The sequence below is a fragment of the Zootoca vivipara genome, chromosome 7, assembly GCF_963506605.1.
Source record: "Zootoca vivipara chromosome 7, rZooViv1.1, whole genome shotgun sequence".
Taxonomy (NCBI): Eukaryota; Metazoa; Chordata; class Lepidosauria; order Squamata; family Lacertidae; genus Zootoca; species Zootoca vivipara.
The window spans coordinates 10675416-10693452 of NC_083282.1; the positions used below are offsets into that span (position 1 = coordinate 10675416).

Genomic DNA, 18037 nt, shown 5'->3' on the forward strand with positions numbered 1-18037 from the left:
AGAAACTTAGTGGACTGTTCTTGGGTATCTAAGGCTCTCCCACTGTCCATTACTCAATTGGCTGAACAAGAGACCCCATCAAGTAGTGCAAATCAAGTATTGTTTATGGATTATAATTTTTTTGTTGAGGCAAAATGGTTTGGTTTGAGTTCTGTTTGCTTCGGTTCAAATCATTATGGGCAGATACTTTTTACTTTTTTTACTGTGAAAATTAGTAATTAATACCCTTAAATGCAGGTGTGTGTTTACTGAAACTAACAGGTGGCTTCTTATTCTCCCGAGAACTGTATGAAAATATTTGCTGTAGTATATCCAGATTCTCTGGAAAGAGCTGGGAGCAGGAGAAGAAAGCAGCGTCTGTTCATAGATAGCTGCCAGATTATTCATCATAATGCTGAACTGCTGGGGTGCTAAAAATACTTTTCTGTGCTTCCTTGAAGTGATCCTTTATCGCCTCTGTGGCTTTGGGTTTCCCTCCACATACAGTCACATCCTTTTCTGTGAGTCTGCTGCAAAGAGGCTGTAACAGCGAGTATTTCACCACTCTGTGTGTACTGTTTGTTTGTTTGATTTGGAGTGAGGAATGGAGGATGAACATGATCATATTACGGGTTTATCCCGTTGCAGGTTGTCACGTAGGATGAGGTAAGCTAGTCTTGCCACCTCCTGGATGAAAAGTGCCACTTGGCATATTTGAATATGCCAGTGTGAAGATTTACAATGTGCTCAAACACTTCCAACGACTTCCAGATCCAGCACTGTCTACTGTGCTGCAGAAGAAGCTTATTGTTTTATTCTTTTTTGAGGTTTTCTTTCAATGAAGTGGCAAATAAATGTCGTGAAATGAAACAAATAAGCAAACAACTGATGCCAGGTAGCCAGAGTCAGGATACCGAACACATACAGTCATACCTCAGGTTGCGTCCGCTGCGGGTTGCGTTCTTTCAGGATATGAACGTGGTGGACCCGGAAGTGGTTACTTTTGGGTTGTGCCGCGTGCGCGTGCGCAGAAGCGTTCTGCGCGCATCGCGCATGTGCAGAAGCACACCATCGCGCTTTCATGCATGGATGAAAGTGCCGCTCGGGTTGCGGATCGGGGCCGCAACCCGAGGTACCACTGTAATACAAAACAGCTAAAGATTTACATGGTAACAACAACCGCCTACTATGAAGTATCAGTTCTGGTCACCACCATCAAATAGCATTAAAAGGCAGACATTTCAGTGAGTTCTGTTTTCATTATGGTCCCTTTGCAGATAAAGCAGACCTCTGCAGTTGTTTTAGAAATTGTCCAATTTACATAAGAAGAATAGGAATCCTTTAAATAACAAAAAAATACCTTCTTATTATCTGCATGCAAAGGACTGATTTGACCACTTCAGCTTGTGTTTTGTTAGCCCCAAAATGGAAAATGAGCGAAGTCCCAACTAAAGAAGAATGGCAACTTAAACTGATGGAATATGCGCAGCTCACAGACCTAACATAAAGAATAAGAGAACAAGAAGAACATATATTTAGAGAAGATTGGAAAATGCTTATTTAATATATGGAGGAAAATTGTGTATATCTGAAAACATGGGCAGCATTAAGATGAATTCAACAGTGTAAATAAGTTTTGATGGATGTTATAATGGCATACTGAATGGTTTAGTTTAAATAAAATGTGCAGGGATTTACGTTGTGCAAAATGAACCACGGAAAGAGAGGAAGGGAAGTCATTCATATTTTAAGGATGTTTAAGTGAATATTCTAAAATGTAAAACAGAAATTTAATAAAAATTATAACAAAAAATGACTATACCACCAACCCATCAGTTTGGCCAATAAATCAGCTCCTTTTGGCTCCTCCAAATTGGCTCACCTATTAGCAACTGTTCCAATTGGCTGGAGTGAAGGAGAGATAGAATTTTCGCGGCCACTCAATTGGCTTCCTTGACAGACCAGCTCTGATTGGCTCCTCTTCTCCTTGCCTGTTTCCATTCAAGCTACTCATTAGTAAAAATAGATTTAAGAATTGGTTTGCTTGTCATCCTCTTCCTTCTCCAGACCTTTCCCCTTTTGTGTTTTGTCTTTGTGGCTGTGAGCCTGCACAGTCAGGGATGTCTTGACTGTTACTGTCTAAGGAACACTGGGAACCTTTTTGGTTCTAGAGCAAAGTTTTTAAAAGTTTTAAAATACATAAATAAATGTAACCACTCTTATGCAAATATTTTTTTACAACGGTAGGTTTTCCTCACTCTTTCTATGCATGCAGATGGGTGAGGCATAGTCCCCAAATCCATATAAGTTAGTGTGAGTAGAGAAGCAGGATGGTGTATGGATAAATGGATGTAGGCTGAAAGAAAATTATGTTGTGTACGTACTATCGCTCTCAGTGAGAGCTGGACCATAAAGAAGGCTGATCACCGAAGAATTGATGCTTTTGAATTATGATGCTGGAGGAGACTCTTGAGAGCCCCATGGACTGCAAGAAGGTCAAACCTATCCATTCTGAAGGAAATCAGCCCTGAGTGCTCAGTGGAAGGACAGATCGTGAAGCTGAGGCTCCAATACTTTGGCCACCTCATGAGAAGAGAAGACTCCCCGGAAAAGACCCTGATGCTGGGAAAGATTGAGGGCACAAGGAGAAGGGGATGACAGAGGACGAGGTGGTTGGACAGTGTTCTGTTTAGGGAAGCTTTTCATGTTTAATAGATTATTGTATTTGAATATCCTTCTGGAAGCCGCCCAGAGTGGCTGGGGAAACAATAAATAAATTATTGTTATTGTTGTTGTTGTTGTTGTTATTATTATTATTATTATTATTATTATTATTATTATTATTATTATTCTCAAAGCTACCAACATGAGTCTGACCAAACTGTGGGAGGCAGTGGAAGAAGTGCCTGGCGTGCTCTGGTCCATGGGGTCACAAAGAGTCAGACACGACTAAACAACAAACAGCATGTACTATCGCACACTCAGACACCCCCCTTTCCTTTTATGCAACAACTGCTATCTGGGAAGACTGGGGAGAAGCTATTTTCAGTTCCAGAGTAATGTTGAGGTCTTTGAGTTTATCCTCTCTGAGTTTAATTATGCAGTATAGCTAGAAGAAAATTGACAGTTACCATTCAGCAGAACCTGTATTTATCTAAATCTTATTTGCAACAGAAGCATAAGCCTGCAGGACACAAGCCACCTTTTATACTCACTGTAGGGCTAAAAGGTTGCATTTTCCTCTGCCTAACCCTGGCATAAATGTGTGTGTGTTGGGTGTTTGTGTGTGATAGACTTGAGCTCTAACCCTGTCTTAAAAAAGAAGAAGTAAAAACGTTTTTGAGTTCCTAAGACAATGAATGGGAGCAACAGGAGTAAATATTTATAGTAGACCAAAAGAATAAGCTAAAGATAAACAGGCTGAGAAAAAGGAAGCCTGTGCAGAAGGAAAAGTGATATGATTAAAACAAGAAGTAGAATGTTCGTGGAAGGTTTGGATGACATATAAACATAGAAAGCTTATACTGAGTGAGATGATTGATCCATGTTATGTTCTTCTACTGAGCCCTTCCTCTCATGAGTACGCACCAGTCAGGAAGCTAGACAAGAACTTTGAATCTTGAAGTCTTCCTGAAGTCTACATTGAGTGGTGATGGATATAGCCTATCTTGATTTCAGCAAGGCCTTTGACAAGGTGCCCCATGATATTCTTGTAAAGAAGCTGGTAAAATGCGGGCTAGACAATGCTACCATTCAGTGGATTTGTAACTGGCTGGCTGACCGAACCCAAAGGGTGCTCATCAATGGCTCCTCCTCATCCTGGAGAGTAGTGACTAGTGGGGTGCCACAGGGTTCTGTCTCGGGCCCAGTCTTATTCAACATCTTTATCAATGACTTGGATGATGAGCTTGAGGGCATCCTGAGCAAGTTTGCAGATGACACCAAATTGGGAGGGGTGGCTAATACCCCAGAGGACAGGATCACACTTCAAAATGACCTTAACAGATTAGACAACTGGGCCAAAGCAAACAAGATGAATTTTAAAAGGGAGAAATGTAAAGTACTACACTTGGGCAAAAAATAATAATATGAAAGGCACAAATACAGGATGGGTGATACCTGGCTTGAGAGCAGTGCATGTGAAAAGGATCTAGGAGTCCTGGTAGACCACAAACTTGACATGAGTCAACAGTGTGATGCAGCAGCTAAAAAAGCCAATGCAATTCTGGGCTGCATCAATAGGAGTATAGCATCTAGATCAAGGAAAGTAATAGTACCACTGTATTCTGCTCTGGTCAGACCTCACCTGGAGTACTGTGTCCAGTTCTGGGCACCACATTTCAAGAAGGATACTGACAAGCTGGAACGTGTCCAGAGGAGGGCAACCAAAATGGTCAAAGGCCTGGAAACAATGCCTTATGAGGAACGGCTTAGGGAGCTGGGTATGTTTAGCCTGGAGAAGAGAAGGTTAAGGGGTGATATGATAGCCATGTTCAAATATATGAAAGGATGTCATATAGAGGAGGGTGAAAGGTTTCTGCTGCTCCAAAGAAGCGGACACAGAGCAATGGATTCAAACTACAAGAAAGAAGATTCCACCTAACCATTAGGAAGAACTTCCTGACAGTAAGAGCTGTTCGACAGTGGAATTTCCTGCCAAGAAGTGTGGTGGAGTCTCCTTCTCTGGAGGTCTTTAAGCAGAGGCTTGACAGACATATGTCAAGAATGCTTTGATGGTGTTTCCTGCTTGGCAGGGGGTTGGACTGGATGGCCCTTGTAGTCTTTTCCAACTCTATGATTCTATGATTCCATTGTTGTCAGTCAAGCGAAGCCTTGAGTACAAAAGTCTTCATAGATGAACTTGACTTCTCAGGTGTCTGCATTTGATAAGTGAACCAGCGTCTCTTACACATTCCCATGTTCGGCCTCAACAGAATACAGTCTGGATGATTTGTATTACCTTCGTATGGTACCTGAAGTATGCAATGTCTCTTCTTCATCAAATTTAATATATAAACTGTCTCCTGTGGTAGTTCACACTGAATTATTCCCATTATAGAAATCTTTATAGCTTCTGATAGCTTGGTAATCTGATGTAGCAACACTTTCCAGACAGTCCATTTTGCAACGAGTTCCTTCTTTAGGATTTGAATGAGTATTGTGATTTCTCACCCTATTAGCAGTTTTGTTGAGCTATAGTCAGTAGCTATTGATTCTATTGAGTTGTCACTTAAAATAGCAATATGTGGGCAATTCTCTCTGCCTTGCAGTTTGTGCTTAGTGAGGGCTAGTGGTAACGTGTCAAGAGTTGTAAGATGCACAGAATGGTTGAAATTCTACTGCCATAAATTGGGTTGCGTGGTAAGTCCAAGCTCTTCTGGAAAGCTGAAGTAATCAAATATTTCTTTCAGTTGTGCAACAATGTTATGGCAGTCAATGTCAGGCAAGGGGAGTATCTCAGTACAGTACTTGAATAGTACATAATCCACAAAAACCAAATAGTGCTGGGCTCCCAGGCTGCTAGCCTTTTCCAAAATTTATTGGTAAGGTGTAATGATGAATGGTTCCTTTTCTTCTGATGTGTCAGCAAAATTGTTTCTATCTCAATCATTGAAAAACAAGCAAACATGAGAGCTCAACGATCGGACCAAAGGCCCATCTACACAGGGTCAACTAGATCACCTCTATTATCAACTGCAGGCTTCCTCAACCTCGGCCCTCCAGATGCTTTTGGCCCACAACTCCCATGATCCCTAGCTAGCAGGACCAGTGGTCAGGGATGATGGGAATTGTAGTCTCAAAACATTTGGAGGGCCGAGGTTGAGGAAGCCTGATCTGCTGTTTAGAGAATTCTCTGTCAGAGAACTCTCAGTGGTTAGTGAGACAGGACTTGTCCTCACAGAGGCGATGTTGGTTCTTCCTCAGAAAGACTTGGGCTTATATGTGCTTGGTAATTCCACCTTTTACAATGCTTCCCACCAGTTCTTCCAGAACGGGCATTAAGTTAACCGGCCTATAGTTTCCACGATCCCTTTTTAATAATTGGTGTTACATTGGCTGCCTTTCCCTGACAAATGACTCAGTAGTTTCTCTAGGCTTTTGAGCAATTTGATAGAAGTAGGGCCCTCTCATAAACCATGTTCTTCTTGGGAGTTGTGTCAGATTAGGCCAGAACAGTCTCGCCTTACAGTTGTGCTTTTGGCCCTCCTCCCTCCCATTGGTCTTCAATATAAGGATAATAATAGTGGCCTACCTTGGAAATTAGTTATAAGGAATGTATGTGAAGTGTTCTGAATGATCTATAAAGTGCTATTCGTGCATGCTAAGTAATTATTATACTTAATATATGCAAGTATATAACTACAATAAGTGTTTCTGAGGAGAGTCCAAAGATGAGGGAGCACATAATCACCAGTGCCTGAAGGAGCCCATTGGTGGCCTGAGAAGACAGTTGGCGAAACCCCACCTGCCATCTTCCCTGGGTCCATTCAAGACCTGGGTGCCTTGAGGGAAAGCAGAAGCCAGGGAGCTAGTGTCATAAGCCACTGAAGGCCAGCTTGAGAAAAATTTGTACCTTTTTTTGCTTGTGTTAATTGTAAACTGCCCTTGGTTGCCTTTGGTGCAGAAAGGCAATATATAAATGCCATTATTAACCAATTAATAAGTAATGATTTTATCCTTAGTTCTGCTTTTTGTGAAGGGAGCTGTTGAAACGAAGCTTTCCCCCTTTCTAAAACGTCTCCTTAAGCTTCCTTGCTGTTCCCAAGGAAGTAGAAGAAGTAGAAGGAAAATGCAGGTGCGGACATGATGCGTTAAGTTTCCGCACCATGATTAGCGTTCCTGTCACAGACACGTCTTGTTGTTGTTTAGTCGTTTAGTCGTGTCCGACTCTTCATGACCCCATGGACCAGAGCACACCAGGTACTCCTGTCTTCCACTGCCTCCCACAGCTTGGTCAAACTCATGTTCGTAGCTTCAAGAACACTGTCCAGCCATCTCATCCTCCATCGTCCCCTTCTCCTTGTGCCCTCAATCTTTCCCAACATCAGGGTCTTTTCCAGGGAGTCTTCTCTTCTCATGAGGTGGCCAAAGGATTGGAGCCTCAGCTTCAGGATCTGTCCTTCCAGTGAGCACTCGGGGCTGATTTCTTTCAGAATGGATAGGTTTGATCTTCTTGCAGTCCATGGGACTCTCAAGAGTCACAGACACTATAGGAATGGTAAGAGTGAACTCCGGGCTTTTCCAGTAGGCCTAGAAAGCTTTGGTTGGCTTTTATTAGGGACCGAGCCTTTAGTGTGGTGGCCCCTGCCCTGTGGAACGCTCTATCAATAGAGGTTCGGAAGGAATCACCCCTCCCTTCTTTGAACTTTTTTTTTTTTTTTTGCAAAGTATAATGTTTAGACAGGCCTTTGCAGTATGAATATTCTCTTTTTAACCAAACAGTATTTATTGATCTGTTTAAAGACATTTTCATGAATAAATGGTTTTCACTGGCTTTATACTCATATGCTGTTTGTTTGTTTTTGAGTTTTTCCTCCTGCCCTTCCTCCATTTTAACAAAAGTGCTGATTATAAAAAGATAAGGAAGATCACTGTGCCTTCCGTAAGGAAGCTTGCTGGCACCTTGTTAGCCATGCAATACCTGCCGGGTTAGAAGCAAAGGGCCCTCCACCCCGCCAGACATTTTTCGCTTCTGTTGATGGGATGAAGGAAGAAGAAGAACCAACTTTCACTCCATGAAACAGGAGTGGGGACCTTTTTCGGCCTTGAAGTTGTGTTCCCTCAAGTTCCCACCTTGTTTTGGGTGGACTCTTGAGGGCCAGGTATGAAGACCTGGGGGGCCTCTTTTTGGCCTGAGGTCTCCCACCCCTGTTATAAAAGGTTCTCTGTCTACTTCCTGAGGAAGAGGATTCTTATTCGCCCCAGGCAACTAAGCTAGCTAGACAATGACAGTCCTCTTTCTCAAGCTCTGGGAGGAAGACCTTTCATTGCCTACAGACAGCCACCCAATCTTAAGCAACTCCTCACGCACAATAATACTACCACCAGACTTAACATGGACACTGGTACCAGAGCCTGCAATAAACCCAGATGCCAAATTTGCTGCCACATACACCCAGGCAATACCATCACTGGACCTAACAACACCAAACATACCATCTCAGGACTATTTAATTGCTCATCTTCTAACATTGTGTATGCCATCAAATGCCAACAGTGCCCTTCAGCTCTCTATATTGGACAAACAGGCCAAACCCTACGCCAAAGGATAAATGGACATAAATCTGACATCAGGAATCACAAGACAGAGAAACCAGTAGGAGAACACTTCAATCTCCCAGGGCATTCTATACAAGATCTCAAAGTAGTTGTCTTATTACAAAAGAATTTCAGAAATAGACTGGAAAGAGAAGTTGCTGAATTGCAACTTATTACCAAACTTAAAACCATGGAGAGACTTGGTCTGAACAGAGACATTGGATTCTTATCTCATTATACATGATAATGCTATTTTTTAGCCATCTCACCCCTTGCATTTTCCTGTAAAACCAATTGCAGTCGTTAAAAGTCATCCACAGGTTTACCACACCTATCAGCCAATCACCCATTCCCCCCACCCTTCTGAGTAATATCCCTCCCCACCCTCTCACTATACATAAGGGTCTGGTGACTTCTGTTTCAGTGTATTTGAAGCTCATACCAATGACAAACTTAGTTGGTCTCTAAGGTGCTACTGGAAGGATTTTTTTTTGTTTCAACCTGTTAATAAAGTAGTATTCTGACAATAATGTCAAGTTAACCCTGCCATTGTATTGTTAAAACCCAGCCTTGTTTATGGTGTTTGAGGTGCATCAGCTGGGCAGAAAACGGGAATTCCTAAGCAGCATTTCTTCTAAATTGTTTGTTTTTTATCCTCATTATGTTTCCCTCTTGTCAAACAGTCCGTCCCCCCCGTTAAATCTGTTCCTAGAGTAGCTTTTGGAAGAACAATAAAGTTGAGTGTCCTCAGTACGTTGGGATAGCTACTCCACAAATGTGTAGGGTCTCCCAATTGCATATTCAGTATGGTCCTACACAGTGCCGGGTTTATGTATAAGCTAACAAGCCAAAAAAAATTAAAGGAAAAACCCAACTGGATGTACATTTCCAAAATATAAGATTAAAAAAAAACAAATAAAATTAAACTTGCATACAGCAACAGTGTTTTGTGTTGTGTAGGCTCCTATGATGTAAGTAATGGGCCCCACCTGATAGCCTGCTCCCTAAAATATCCCTGGTAATTATTTCACTATTAATATACTTCTCCTTAATTGTATTTCACTATTAATATACAGTACTTCTTCTTAATTGTATTTCAGTTCAACAATTACTTTGATAAAATACATATTTTGTTCGGTGCAAATGGCTTTAGATACCTATTAGGTCCATAAATTACCATATAGCATATATTCAACACAAACAACAGTGGCAATTTGTTGTTGACAAAGGACAGCTGGACCTATAAAGGGCCCCATTACCTTCAGTAGCTTAGGGCCTCATCAAACTTAAATTTGGCCTACCAAATTGCAGAATATATCTTGCCGGGGTCCAAGGAGGGATCTGGGGCTATTACAAAGGAACCTGGTTGTTAAAAGAATGCCCATGTCATAATACTGTACTTCACCCTCAGCTAAAACTCATAGTTGGGCCGATACAAGAATGCAACTCGCTGTGTCAAAAGCCACTCAGAAGAAGACCTGGAAGAGGCAGCAGCATTCAATTTCCCTTCCAGGCAATTTCCCTTCCAGCTGATGTCAAAAGCTATCTTGATTGCGCAGCCAAACTGGAAGGTGATTTGGGGTAAAGCAGAGAGTCTGGCCTAACAGGTTAGGGCAAAACGTTGGGGTACTACATCACAGAACACAGTGTTACTGGTTGCGTCAATAAATCTGCCGGCCTTGATAGGAAAGGAGCTGGGAGCTCCTCTCCAGGAACCTGTATATTTGCCTGGTCGTGGCGAGCCGTCTTGTGGCTTAGCATGATGTGTGAGCTAGGCCAGTGTGGAAAGGATCCTGTGAAGTTAGAAAGTTGGAAAACAACTGCTCTAGTATATGTAAGTATCCTGAATGTAAACACATTTCCACATGCACATAGGCATACGGTATGCCTTCTGCAGTAAAGTATTTAGGTATAATTGTACCTTTCCCCTAGGAGGGAATTGCAAGCACAGGGTAAAGTTAAAGGCATCTATAAAACTTTTGGCTTCCCCAGCCCCTGCTTTTTTTTTTTTTTGTTGTTTTTTTGATGACTAACGAAATGTCTGTGCTCGGAGGGGAGGAGTGTTGAATTCATTGACGCTAAAAATTAAAAACACAAAGGTGTGGTGGCGAAGGGAACGAGCAGTTGTGTAGGAGTACAGTAGTTATAGTCAGTTACGCTCAATGTAGTCTCAATGTTCAGTAAAGCTGAAGACTTCTGATTCAAGATGCTGTGTCTTCCAGTGGGTGATTCCTTTGCTTTTGGGAAAACAAACTTGGAGAGTGTCTTAGACAAGTTGAAAATTGGTTGGAGAGGGTTGTTTGATTTATGCGCTCTGTGGCCTTTCATTTCCTTCCTTAACATCAACTGTTGTTTTGGCATGCAGGTGGAACACCAGTATTCGCACGTCTTCACCGTGACGATTAAGCAAGCCAAGAATGTCACCAAAGGGTCTTTTGGCGACATGCGTAAGTATCACTTCAGCTTTGTTCCTTTTGCTCTGCGGGATATTTCGGTGTGCATGCGCTCCAAGTGACACATGCTGGATTCTTACCGTATGAAAGAGGTCTAATCTTAAACTTGCTATTTTTCTCTGGCTTTTAAATTGTAACCAGCCAGTTAGAAGCAACAACTAAGGAAATGCAGGTTCCTTAAACCAGTGTTTCTCAACCTTTTTTGGGCCACGGCACACTTGTTCCGTGAAAAAAATCACGAGGCACACCACCATTAAAAAAGTTTAAAAATTTAACTATGTGCTGCCCTATATTGACTATAATTATGACTGTAAGAAACACTTGCCAATTGCTGTGTTGGTTGCAATCTCCTGTAATAAGGATTCACAAGCCGTCTGGCGGGTTAGTGTTGTGTATTGGCGGCCGCCAGGCTCGTTTGCATTGAGCTTTGGGAAAGAGGAGGAGAAATATTGCTTTCCGGCGGGTCAGCGTTGTCTATTGGCGGCCGCCAGGCACGTGACAATGCAAATCACCCTTCTCGTCGCCGCACGTCGCGGCACACCAGCCAGCGTCTCGCGGCACACTAGTGTGCCACGGAACAGTGGTTGAGAAACGCTGCCTTAAACAGCATTTTTGTTGACTATTTTTTTGTTAATGATAGGCTTACTTTTTATTTTACACTTCCCAGTAGCAGCAAAGCCAATGAGTGTGTTTGCTGCCTTTACTTTACTCTTCTTAGACTGACTTAGAATTCAGCAGTTTAGCTGTGGTCAAGAAAGGGGTGTGTGCAAAAGTTCTGCTGAGTCCTTGTGGCAAAACAGAAAGTAAAGCCAGAGACCAAAAATGTGCTTTTTGTTTGAAAGGCAATCTAGTATGAGCTCTTAGAATAGGGGTGGCCACTGCCCATCCTCTCGGATGTTTTAGGCTACAATTTCCATCATCCCTGGTTCCCTCGCTGCGAGAAGTCAAGTTGCAGGGGACCAGGCAGAGGGCCTTCTTGGTAGTGGCGCCCGCCCTGTGGAACGCCCTCCCACCAGATGTCAAAAAGAAAAACAACTCCCAGACTTTTAGAGCACATCTGAAGGCAGCCCTGTTTAGGGAGGCTTTTAATCTTTAAGAAATTTGTGTATTTTAATATTTCTGTTGGAAGCCGCCCAGAGTGGCTGGGGAAATCCAGTCAGATGGGCGGGGTATAAATAATAAATTATTATTATTATTATTATTATTATTATTATTATTATTATTATTGGTGACAGTTGTGGCCCACGACATCTGCAGGACACCGCTTTGGCTATATCCCCCCTTTAGAAATTAATGTGCGATCATTTAATGCATCAATGTGCTGCTCTTTCCTATACATTCTCATCCTTGGTCAACAATATCAGAGGCTATTACAAAGGAAATATATAGATGATGAAGTTTTGAAATTTTGGCACTTGTTGGTTAACTTTACTACTGATGAATTTTCAAAGTAATTGCGTGCATAGTAAACCGTATGGGTCGGCAGAGTTACATCCCATCCAGAACCCTGTGCGTTTGTTTGTTGTTGTTAGTTTCTGAACTATTTTCCCTTCCTTCCCTGCATATATGAATATATGTTTTTTTGGAATTGCAGCAGAGCCAGAGGTTTATGCAAATCTTGTGGGTTTCGATGGCAAATGCTATCTCATATTCCTTCGAATGAAACGAATTGCTTTTGAATGGTAACACATTCATCTGGCACAAAGCACTTGTTTCTCATATTGGTAGTTGATAATCTCGGGACTTTATGGATTGTGAAGGAGGCCAATGATATCGTTCCAAGGAAGTGTTGAGGGCAAACTTTGATGACACATTTTGCAAAAAAACCCCCACAAACCTTTCTGTAAAGAGAAAAAAAGTGGTCATCTAAAGATCCTCGACTGGGAAAATAGATTAGTGAAGTGGTTTTTTCCTTAGATTAGAAATGAGATTATTACTATAGCTGGTAAAAAAGTGAATTGGAAGGGATAGCTGGGTGTTCTAACCCACCCCTGTGGGTCGTCTCCATTCTGGGGTCCCTTGGTCGCAGGGGGGGGGGGGGACGACTACCGGAATGGGGGGGGAGGGGGGAATCCAGCTGGAAAAGAACCATTCCTCGCTTCTCTTTTGCATCCCGGATGGCCCTCGGTGGCAGGGAGAGCTCTGGGGTGCGGGGGAAAGGGGGGAATGGAAGGAGATATATAAATAAATAATAATAATTTATAGATAATTGGAGTGAATGGCTAAATAGATAAGGATAAATTAAATGAGATTAAAATGGTTTGTGAAAAATGAGAACTGTAAAAGTAGATTTGGCAAATGAAAATCAATAAAGGGGGGGGGTTGGGGGAAGCCCAAGGGACAATGTTTAGGAAAGAAGATAAGGTTTAATTTTTGTTGATGTTAATGTTTTGTTTTTTATTGGTCTTTTTTTGTTGTGTTTCTTTTTTCTTTTGATTTGTAAGTTTGGAAAGACAGTTGGGTGGATAACCGCCTGCTCATCGTCTTGTCATCCTGGGGCCTCTTGGTTGCAGGGGGGGGCTCTGGGGGGAGGGGGGAGGGGGGGAGAAACCCAACTACAAAATGAATCACCTTCGATTGCCCACTTTCCAGGGGATTCTCTTGTGGGAGGAGGGGGCTCTTGGAGGGGGGGTAGGAGAAGGTGGAAAATATGTTATGTATGTGTATGTTTTCTTTATTATGTAAAATCAATAAAAATTTATTATAAAAAAATAAATATCCTCGACTGAGAGTTGCCATTACATCTTGGCTACCTGCTGAAGTGAAGGTGCTACTCACCTACAAACATTTGCAGATGTAATTGGAGTCTCAGCGACCTCAAAAGCTGGATTAGTAAATTTTGTGCAAGATGATAACTACAGTGGTGCCTCGCAAGATGAATTTAATTCGTTCTGCGAGTCAATTCGTTTTGTGAAAAATTTGTCTTGCGAAACGCGGTTTCCCATAGGAATAGATTGAAATTTCTTTTGTTGCCCATAGGAAGGCATTAATTAAATTTCAATGCATTCCTGTGGGAAACCGCGATTCGCAAGACGAATTTTTCGCAAAACGAATTCATCTTGTGAGTCACCATCAGATCACAAGAAGCATTCGTCTTGCGAAAAATTCGTCTTGCAGGGCATTCGTCTTGCGAGGTACCGCTGTATGATGAAAAGTGATATCTTTATAAGTCCTGTAGGTACTTATAAAGGTAAGAAACTGAGGTGGGTATGTTTGATAGCTTCCCCCTGGCAACTCATTTGCCTTGACTGGTTACTGGTTTCACCTGCTGGTTATGGGACGCGGGTGGCAGTGTGGACTAAACCACTGAGCTTGGGCTTGTCGATCATAAGGTTGGCGGTTTGAATCCCCGTGGCAGGGTGAGCTCCCGTTGCTCTATCCCAGCTCCTGACAACCTAGCAGTTTGAAAGCACACCAGTGCAAGAAGATAAATAGGTACCACTGCGGCGAGAAGGTAAATGGCGTTTCCATGCGCTCTGGTTTACGTCATGGTGTTCTGTTGCGCCAGAAGCAGTTTAGTCGTGCTGGCCACATGACCTGGAAAGCTGCCTGTGTACAAACACTGGCTCTTTCAGCGTGAAAGCGAGATGAGCGCAGCAACCCCATAGTCGCCTATCACCTGCTGGAAAACCCTGGGAAGGAGGAGGTGGAGAATGCTGGCTTATCTCAGGCTCCTTGTTCTCTAGCCTTATACAGTGGTACCTCTGGTTAAGAACTTAATTCGTTCCGGAGGTCCGTTCTTAACCTGAAACTGTTCTTACCCTGAAGCACCACTTTAGCTAATGGGGGGGGGGGTCTCCTGCTGCTGCCGCGCCGCCAGAGCATAATTTCTGTTCTCATCCTGAAGCAAAGTTCTTAACCTGAGGTACTACTTCTGGGTTAGCGGAGTTTGTAATCTGAAGCGTTTGTAACCCGAGGTACCTCTGTATACTACCAAGGTCTGTTGGACTGCCCTGACAGGGGTGATCTTAGAGGGTGGACATTTTTGGGACACTCCTTTTGCCTTTTGGAGAAAATGGTTCACTCCTGAGTGGGAGACGGGAATGGCAAACTGTGTCAGGTGTGTGTTTCCAACTCAGCGAGAGGGGGAGTCTTGAAGGGGCCAGCCACTGGTCCTGTTAGCTAGGGATCATGGGAGTTGTAGGCCAAAACATCTGGAGGGCCACAGTTGGGATGCCTGGGTTAAACACAACACAAATCCAGAGTGGAGTCGCTTAGGCAGTTGGATGGCGCCTTGTACGCCTCCTTCTAGCAACTCCTGCAGCCAAGCTGGTGCCAAACACATTGCTCTGCTTTCCTTTGGAGTGTATCAGTGAGGCGCATTCCATTGTCTATCGAGACAGATGAATACCAGCAACAACTACTGTTGTGAAATGGTCTGCCTGCTAAAATATGCATTGGCATTCCACCAGCTGCTCAGATGAGCATTCCTTTGATCTCATGACCTGAACCTCCTGCTTTAATTGCCGTATTAGCAATTATAATTTTTGAGCTCTTTTAACAGGCTTGTTTTATTGGTTGTTTAGCTTAATGTTTTGATGGACTTGTTTTATTGTGTATTTTAATTATGTGTGTGTGTGTGTGTGTACAGTATATATATATAGGTAATTGGTTTTATACTTCTAAGTCACTTAGAAGACACTTTGGCAATTAAGTGGTGTATTAAGTAAATAAGACCTGTTATTAAAAGGCCAGTGTGGCTGTGCCCTAAGGAAGGTTCTGGCTGGGAAAGAAAAGGCTGGAGCAGATCTGGAACCAAGGTTTCTTCTTCCTCTGGCAGTGGAGATACAGGGAGGTCCTCCATGTGGGGTTTCCCCTGCTTTCAGACGGCAGCTTTTATCTGTGCACCATTTTGCGTACACATGGTGCCCCTGGAGTGGAACCCTTGGATGGAAGGTGACTGCACAGTGGATGGTGCTGTGGTCTAAACCACTGAGCCTCTTGAGCTTGCTGATCGGAAGGTCGGTGGTTTGAATCCCCTTGGCGGGGTGAGCTCCCGTTGCTCTGTCCCAGCTCCTGCCAACCTAGCAGTTGGAAAGCACACCAGTGCAAGTAGATAAATAGGTACCGCTGCAGCAGGTGAATGGCATTTCCGTGTGCTCTGGCACCCGTCACGGTGTCCCAGAAGCGGTTTAGTCACGCTGGCCACATGACCTGGAAAGCTCCCTCAGCTCCCTCCCTCAGCCGGAAAGCAAGATGAGTGCTGCACCCCATAGTCGCTTTTGACTGGACTTAACCGTCCAGGTGTCCTTTACCTTTACCTTTACACTACTTGTTTCACATATTTTATTGATGTTATGTGCTACTGTAGGAGCAAGGTGAGGGCTCTGAAGAAGTGAAATATTTGACATTAAGTCTACTCTTTCTGTGCCAGCCTGTTCTGGCCCTTTCCCTGGCAATGGTGATCAGTCAGCACTGCGTTCTATGCTTCAAATCCTGTTAGCGTAGGGCCATTGTGGGAGGTGTGTTGAAGATGCACCAATGTAAGGACTTCTGCCAAATTTTAGCTCTCCCTAGCCAGCACATCTTGGGCACAGGGCTGTGCCCTTAACTCAATTTGTTGTTGTCTTATGTGCAAAATAGCATCTGTTCAGCCCAGGGGTTCATATGTCTGCGCTGAACAAACACACAAACAGAAGTGTAGTTGGTGAAGATTCTGTTGAGTGCAATTGGCCATTTGATTTACCTCCATGTTTTTGAAGAATCTGTTACTGATTCCTGCGTGTCATTGTTTTATTTCAGTGGACACTCCCGACCCCTATGTGGAGCTGTTCATCCCAACAGCCCCAGATAGCAGAAAGAGAACGACACACATCAACAACAATGTGAACCCCGAGTGGAATGAAACCTTCGAAATGATTTTGGACCCCAAGCAGGAAAACGTTTTGGAGGTACCAACACACATTGGTCATATGTGCAGGGCTGCTTATATCTTTTGCTGGTTTGCTCCAAAGATATTTAAACTTACCTCAGGAAAACTGTAGTATTCAGAATAATTTATACAAGTTTGCACTCTTCTAAGTCTATCCATCTTTTTGCTGAATTTACAAAATGGTGTCCGGAAGCATGGTTTGACAAAGGGAGGAAGAATGTAGCATTGGCAATGTGTTTGCAGAACCCTCAAGCTTCCAGTCCACAGTGTTCTAGGTATGAATTTCCTGAGTTTACAAGGAACTGAAAAAGGACATTGCTACAGGCTGGGGAGTTCAGCAAAAAGCAAAAATATTACTAGACTAAGGCATTTCCTACAGAGACGATACACCTATGTTTGCAGTGTAGTGGGTGGCGCTGTGGTCTAAACCACTGAGCCTCTTGGGCTTGCCAATCAGAAGGTTGGCAGTTCAAATCCCTGCGGCTGGGTGAGCTCCCGTTGCTCGGTCCCTGCTCCTGCCAACCTAGCAGTTCGAAAGCACACCAGTGCAAGTAGATAAATAGGTACCGCTGTGGTGGGAAGGTCAATGGAATTTCTGTGTGCTCTGGTTTCCGTTACGGTGTTCCGTTGTGCCAGAAGCGGTTTAGTCCTGCTGGCCACGTGACCTGGAAAGCTCTCTGTGGACAAACGCCAGCTCCCTTGGCCTGAAAGCGAGATGAGTGCCACAACTCCATAGTCGCTTTTGACAGAATTTAACCATCCAGGGGTCCTTTACCTTTTTACATCACGTAATGGAACTCCCCCCCCCCAAAAGATAGCTTTGCGTGGGAAATGAATACATCAAGCTAGGCTTGAACTCTTGCCCTTTACATTGAGTTTTCTATGGTCAGGGAGTTAATTTGTATGGAGGAACATGTGAATCCTCACTGGCAGTCTGAAGTGATATAGCCCAGCCAGAAGTTCCTCTCCTCGGTGAGATCTGGCTCACTCAGTATGAGAAGAGAGAGCAACCTGTGGGCTTCTTGAGAGGTTTGGAGAGGAGAAGGTCATCTGAGGACCTGCCTTCTCTCACGACCTCATTCCCCATTTGTAGAATGGCTTTAATGTTGAGGATAAATAAGATAAGGAAACTTTGTTTGGCAAAACTGCAACGGGAATAAGCAAAAAAGAGTAAAGAAATGAGCAACTCTAAGAGCATAACTGAGTGTTGTTCTCCTCACTCAACGTTGTGTAACCACATCCATTCACCACATTATCTAGGACATTATGAGTAAGTAGCAAGGGGCCTGCAGAAGGTCTACTGGTGATTATGATAGAAGGAAATCCAATATCATGCATGGTATATGTGTGCTGAGCTTAAATGAGTATGTCTGTTCCAAATGGGGGCTTTCATTCCAGCAACATCCTGTTTTACTTCTCTTTATGCTGCTCTTAGTATGCATTATGTGAACTTCCCTTATTCTTGGAGGCAGAA

The 18037-nt window shown here is 43.3% G+C and overlaps 1 protein-coding gene across 6 annotated transcripts in view; it reads left to right on the plus strand.

Moving 5' to 3' along the window:
* Positions 1–18037, plus strand: part of PLA2G4A (phospholipase A2 group IVA) — a 79932-nt gene that overhangs the window by 26065 nt on the left and 35830 nt on the right. For 5 of the 6 annotated variants that reach the window (XM_035122361.2, XM_035122364.2, XM_035122363.2 and 2 more), the window contains 2 exons: positions 10604–10685; positions 16434–16582. In XM_035122361.2, coding sequence (XP_034978252.1) covers positions 10604–10685; positions 16434–16582 — 231 coding nt within the window. Of the gene's footprint in view, positions 1–10603; positions 10686–16433; positions 16583–18037 lie in introns of those variants that run through there. The other variant, XM_035122365.2, reaches the window with a different exon arrangement.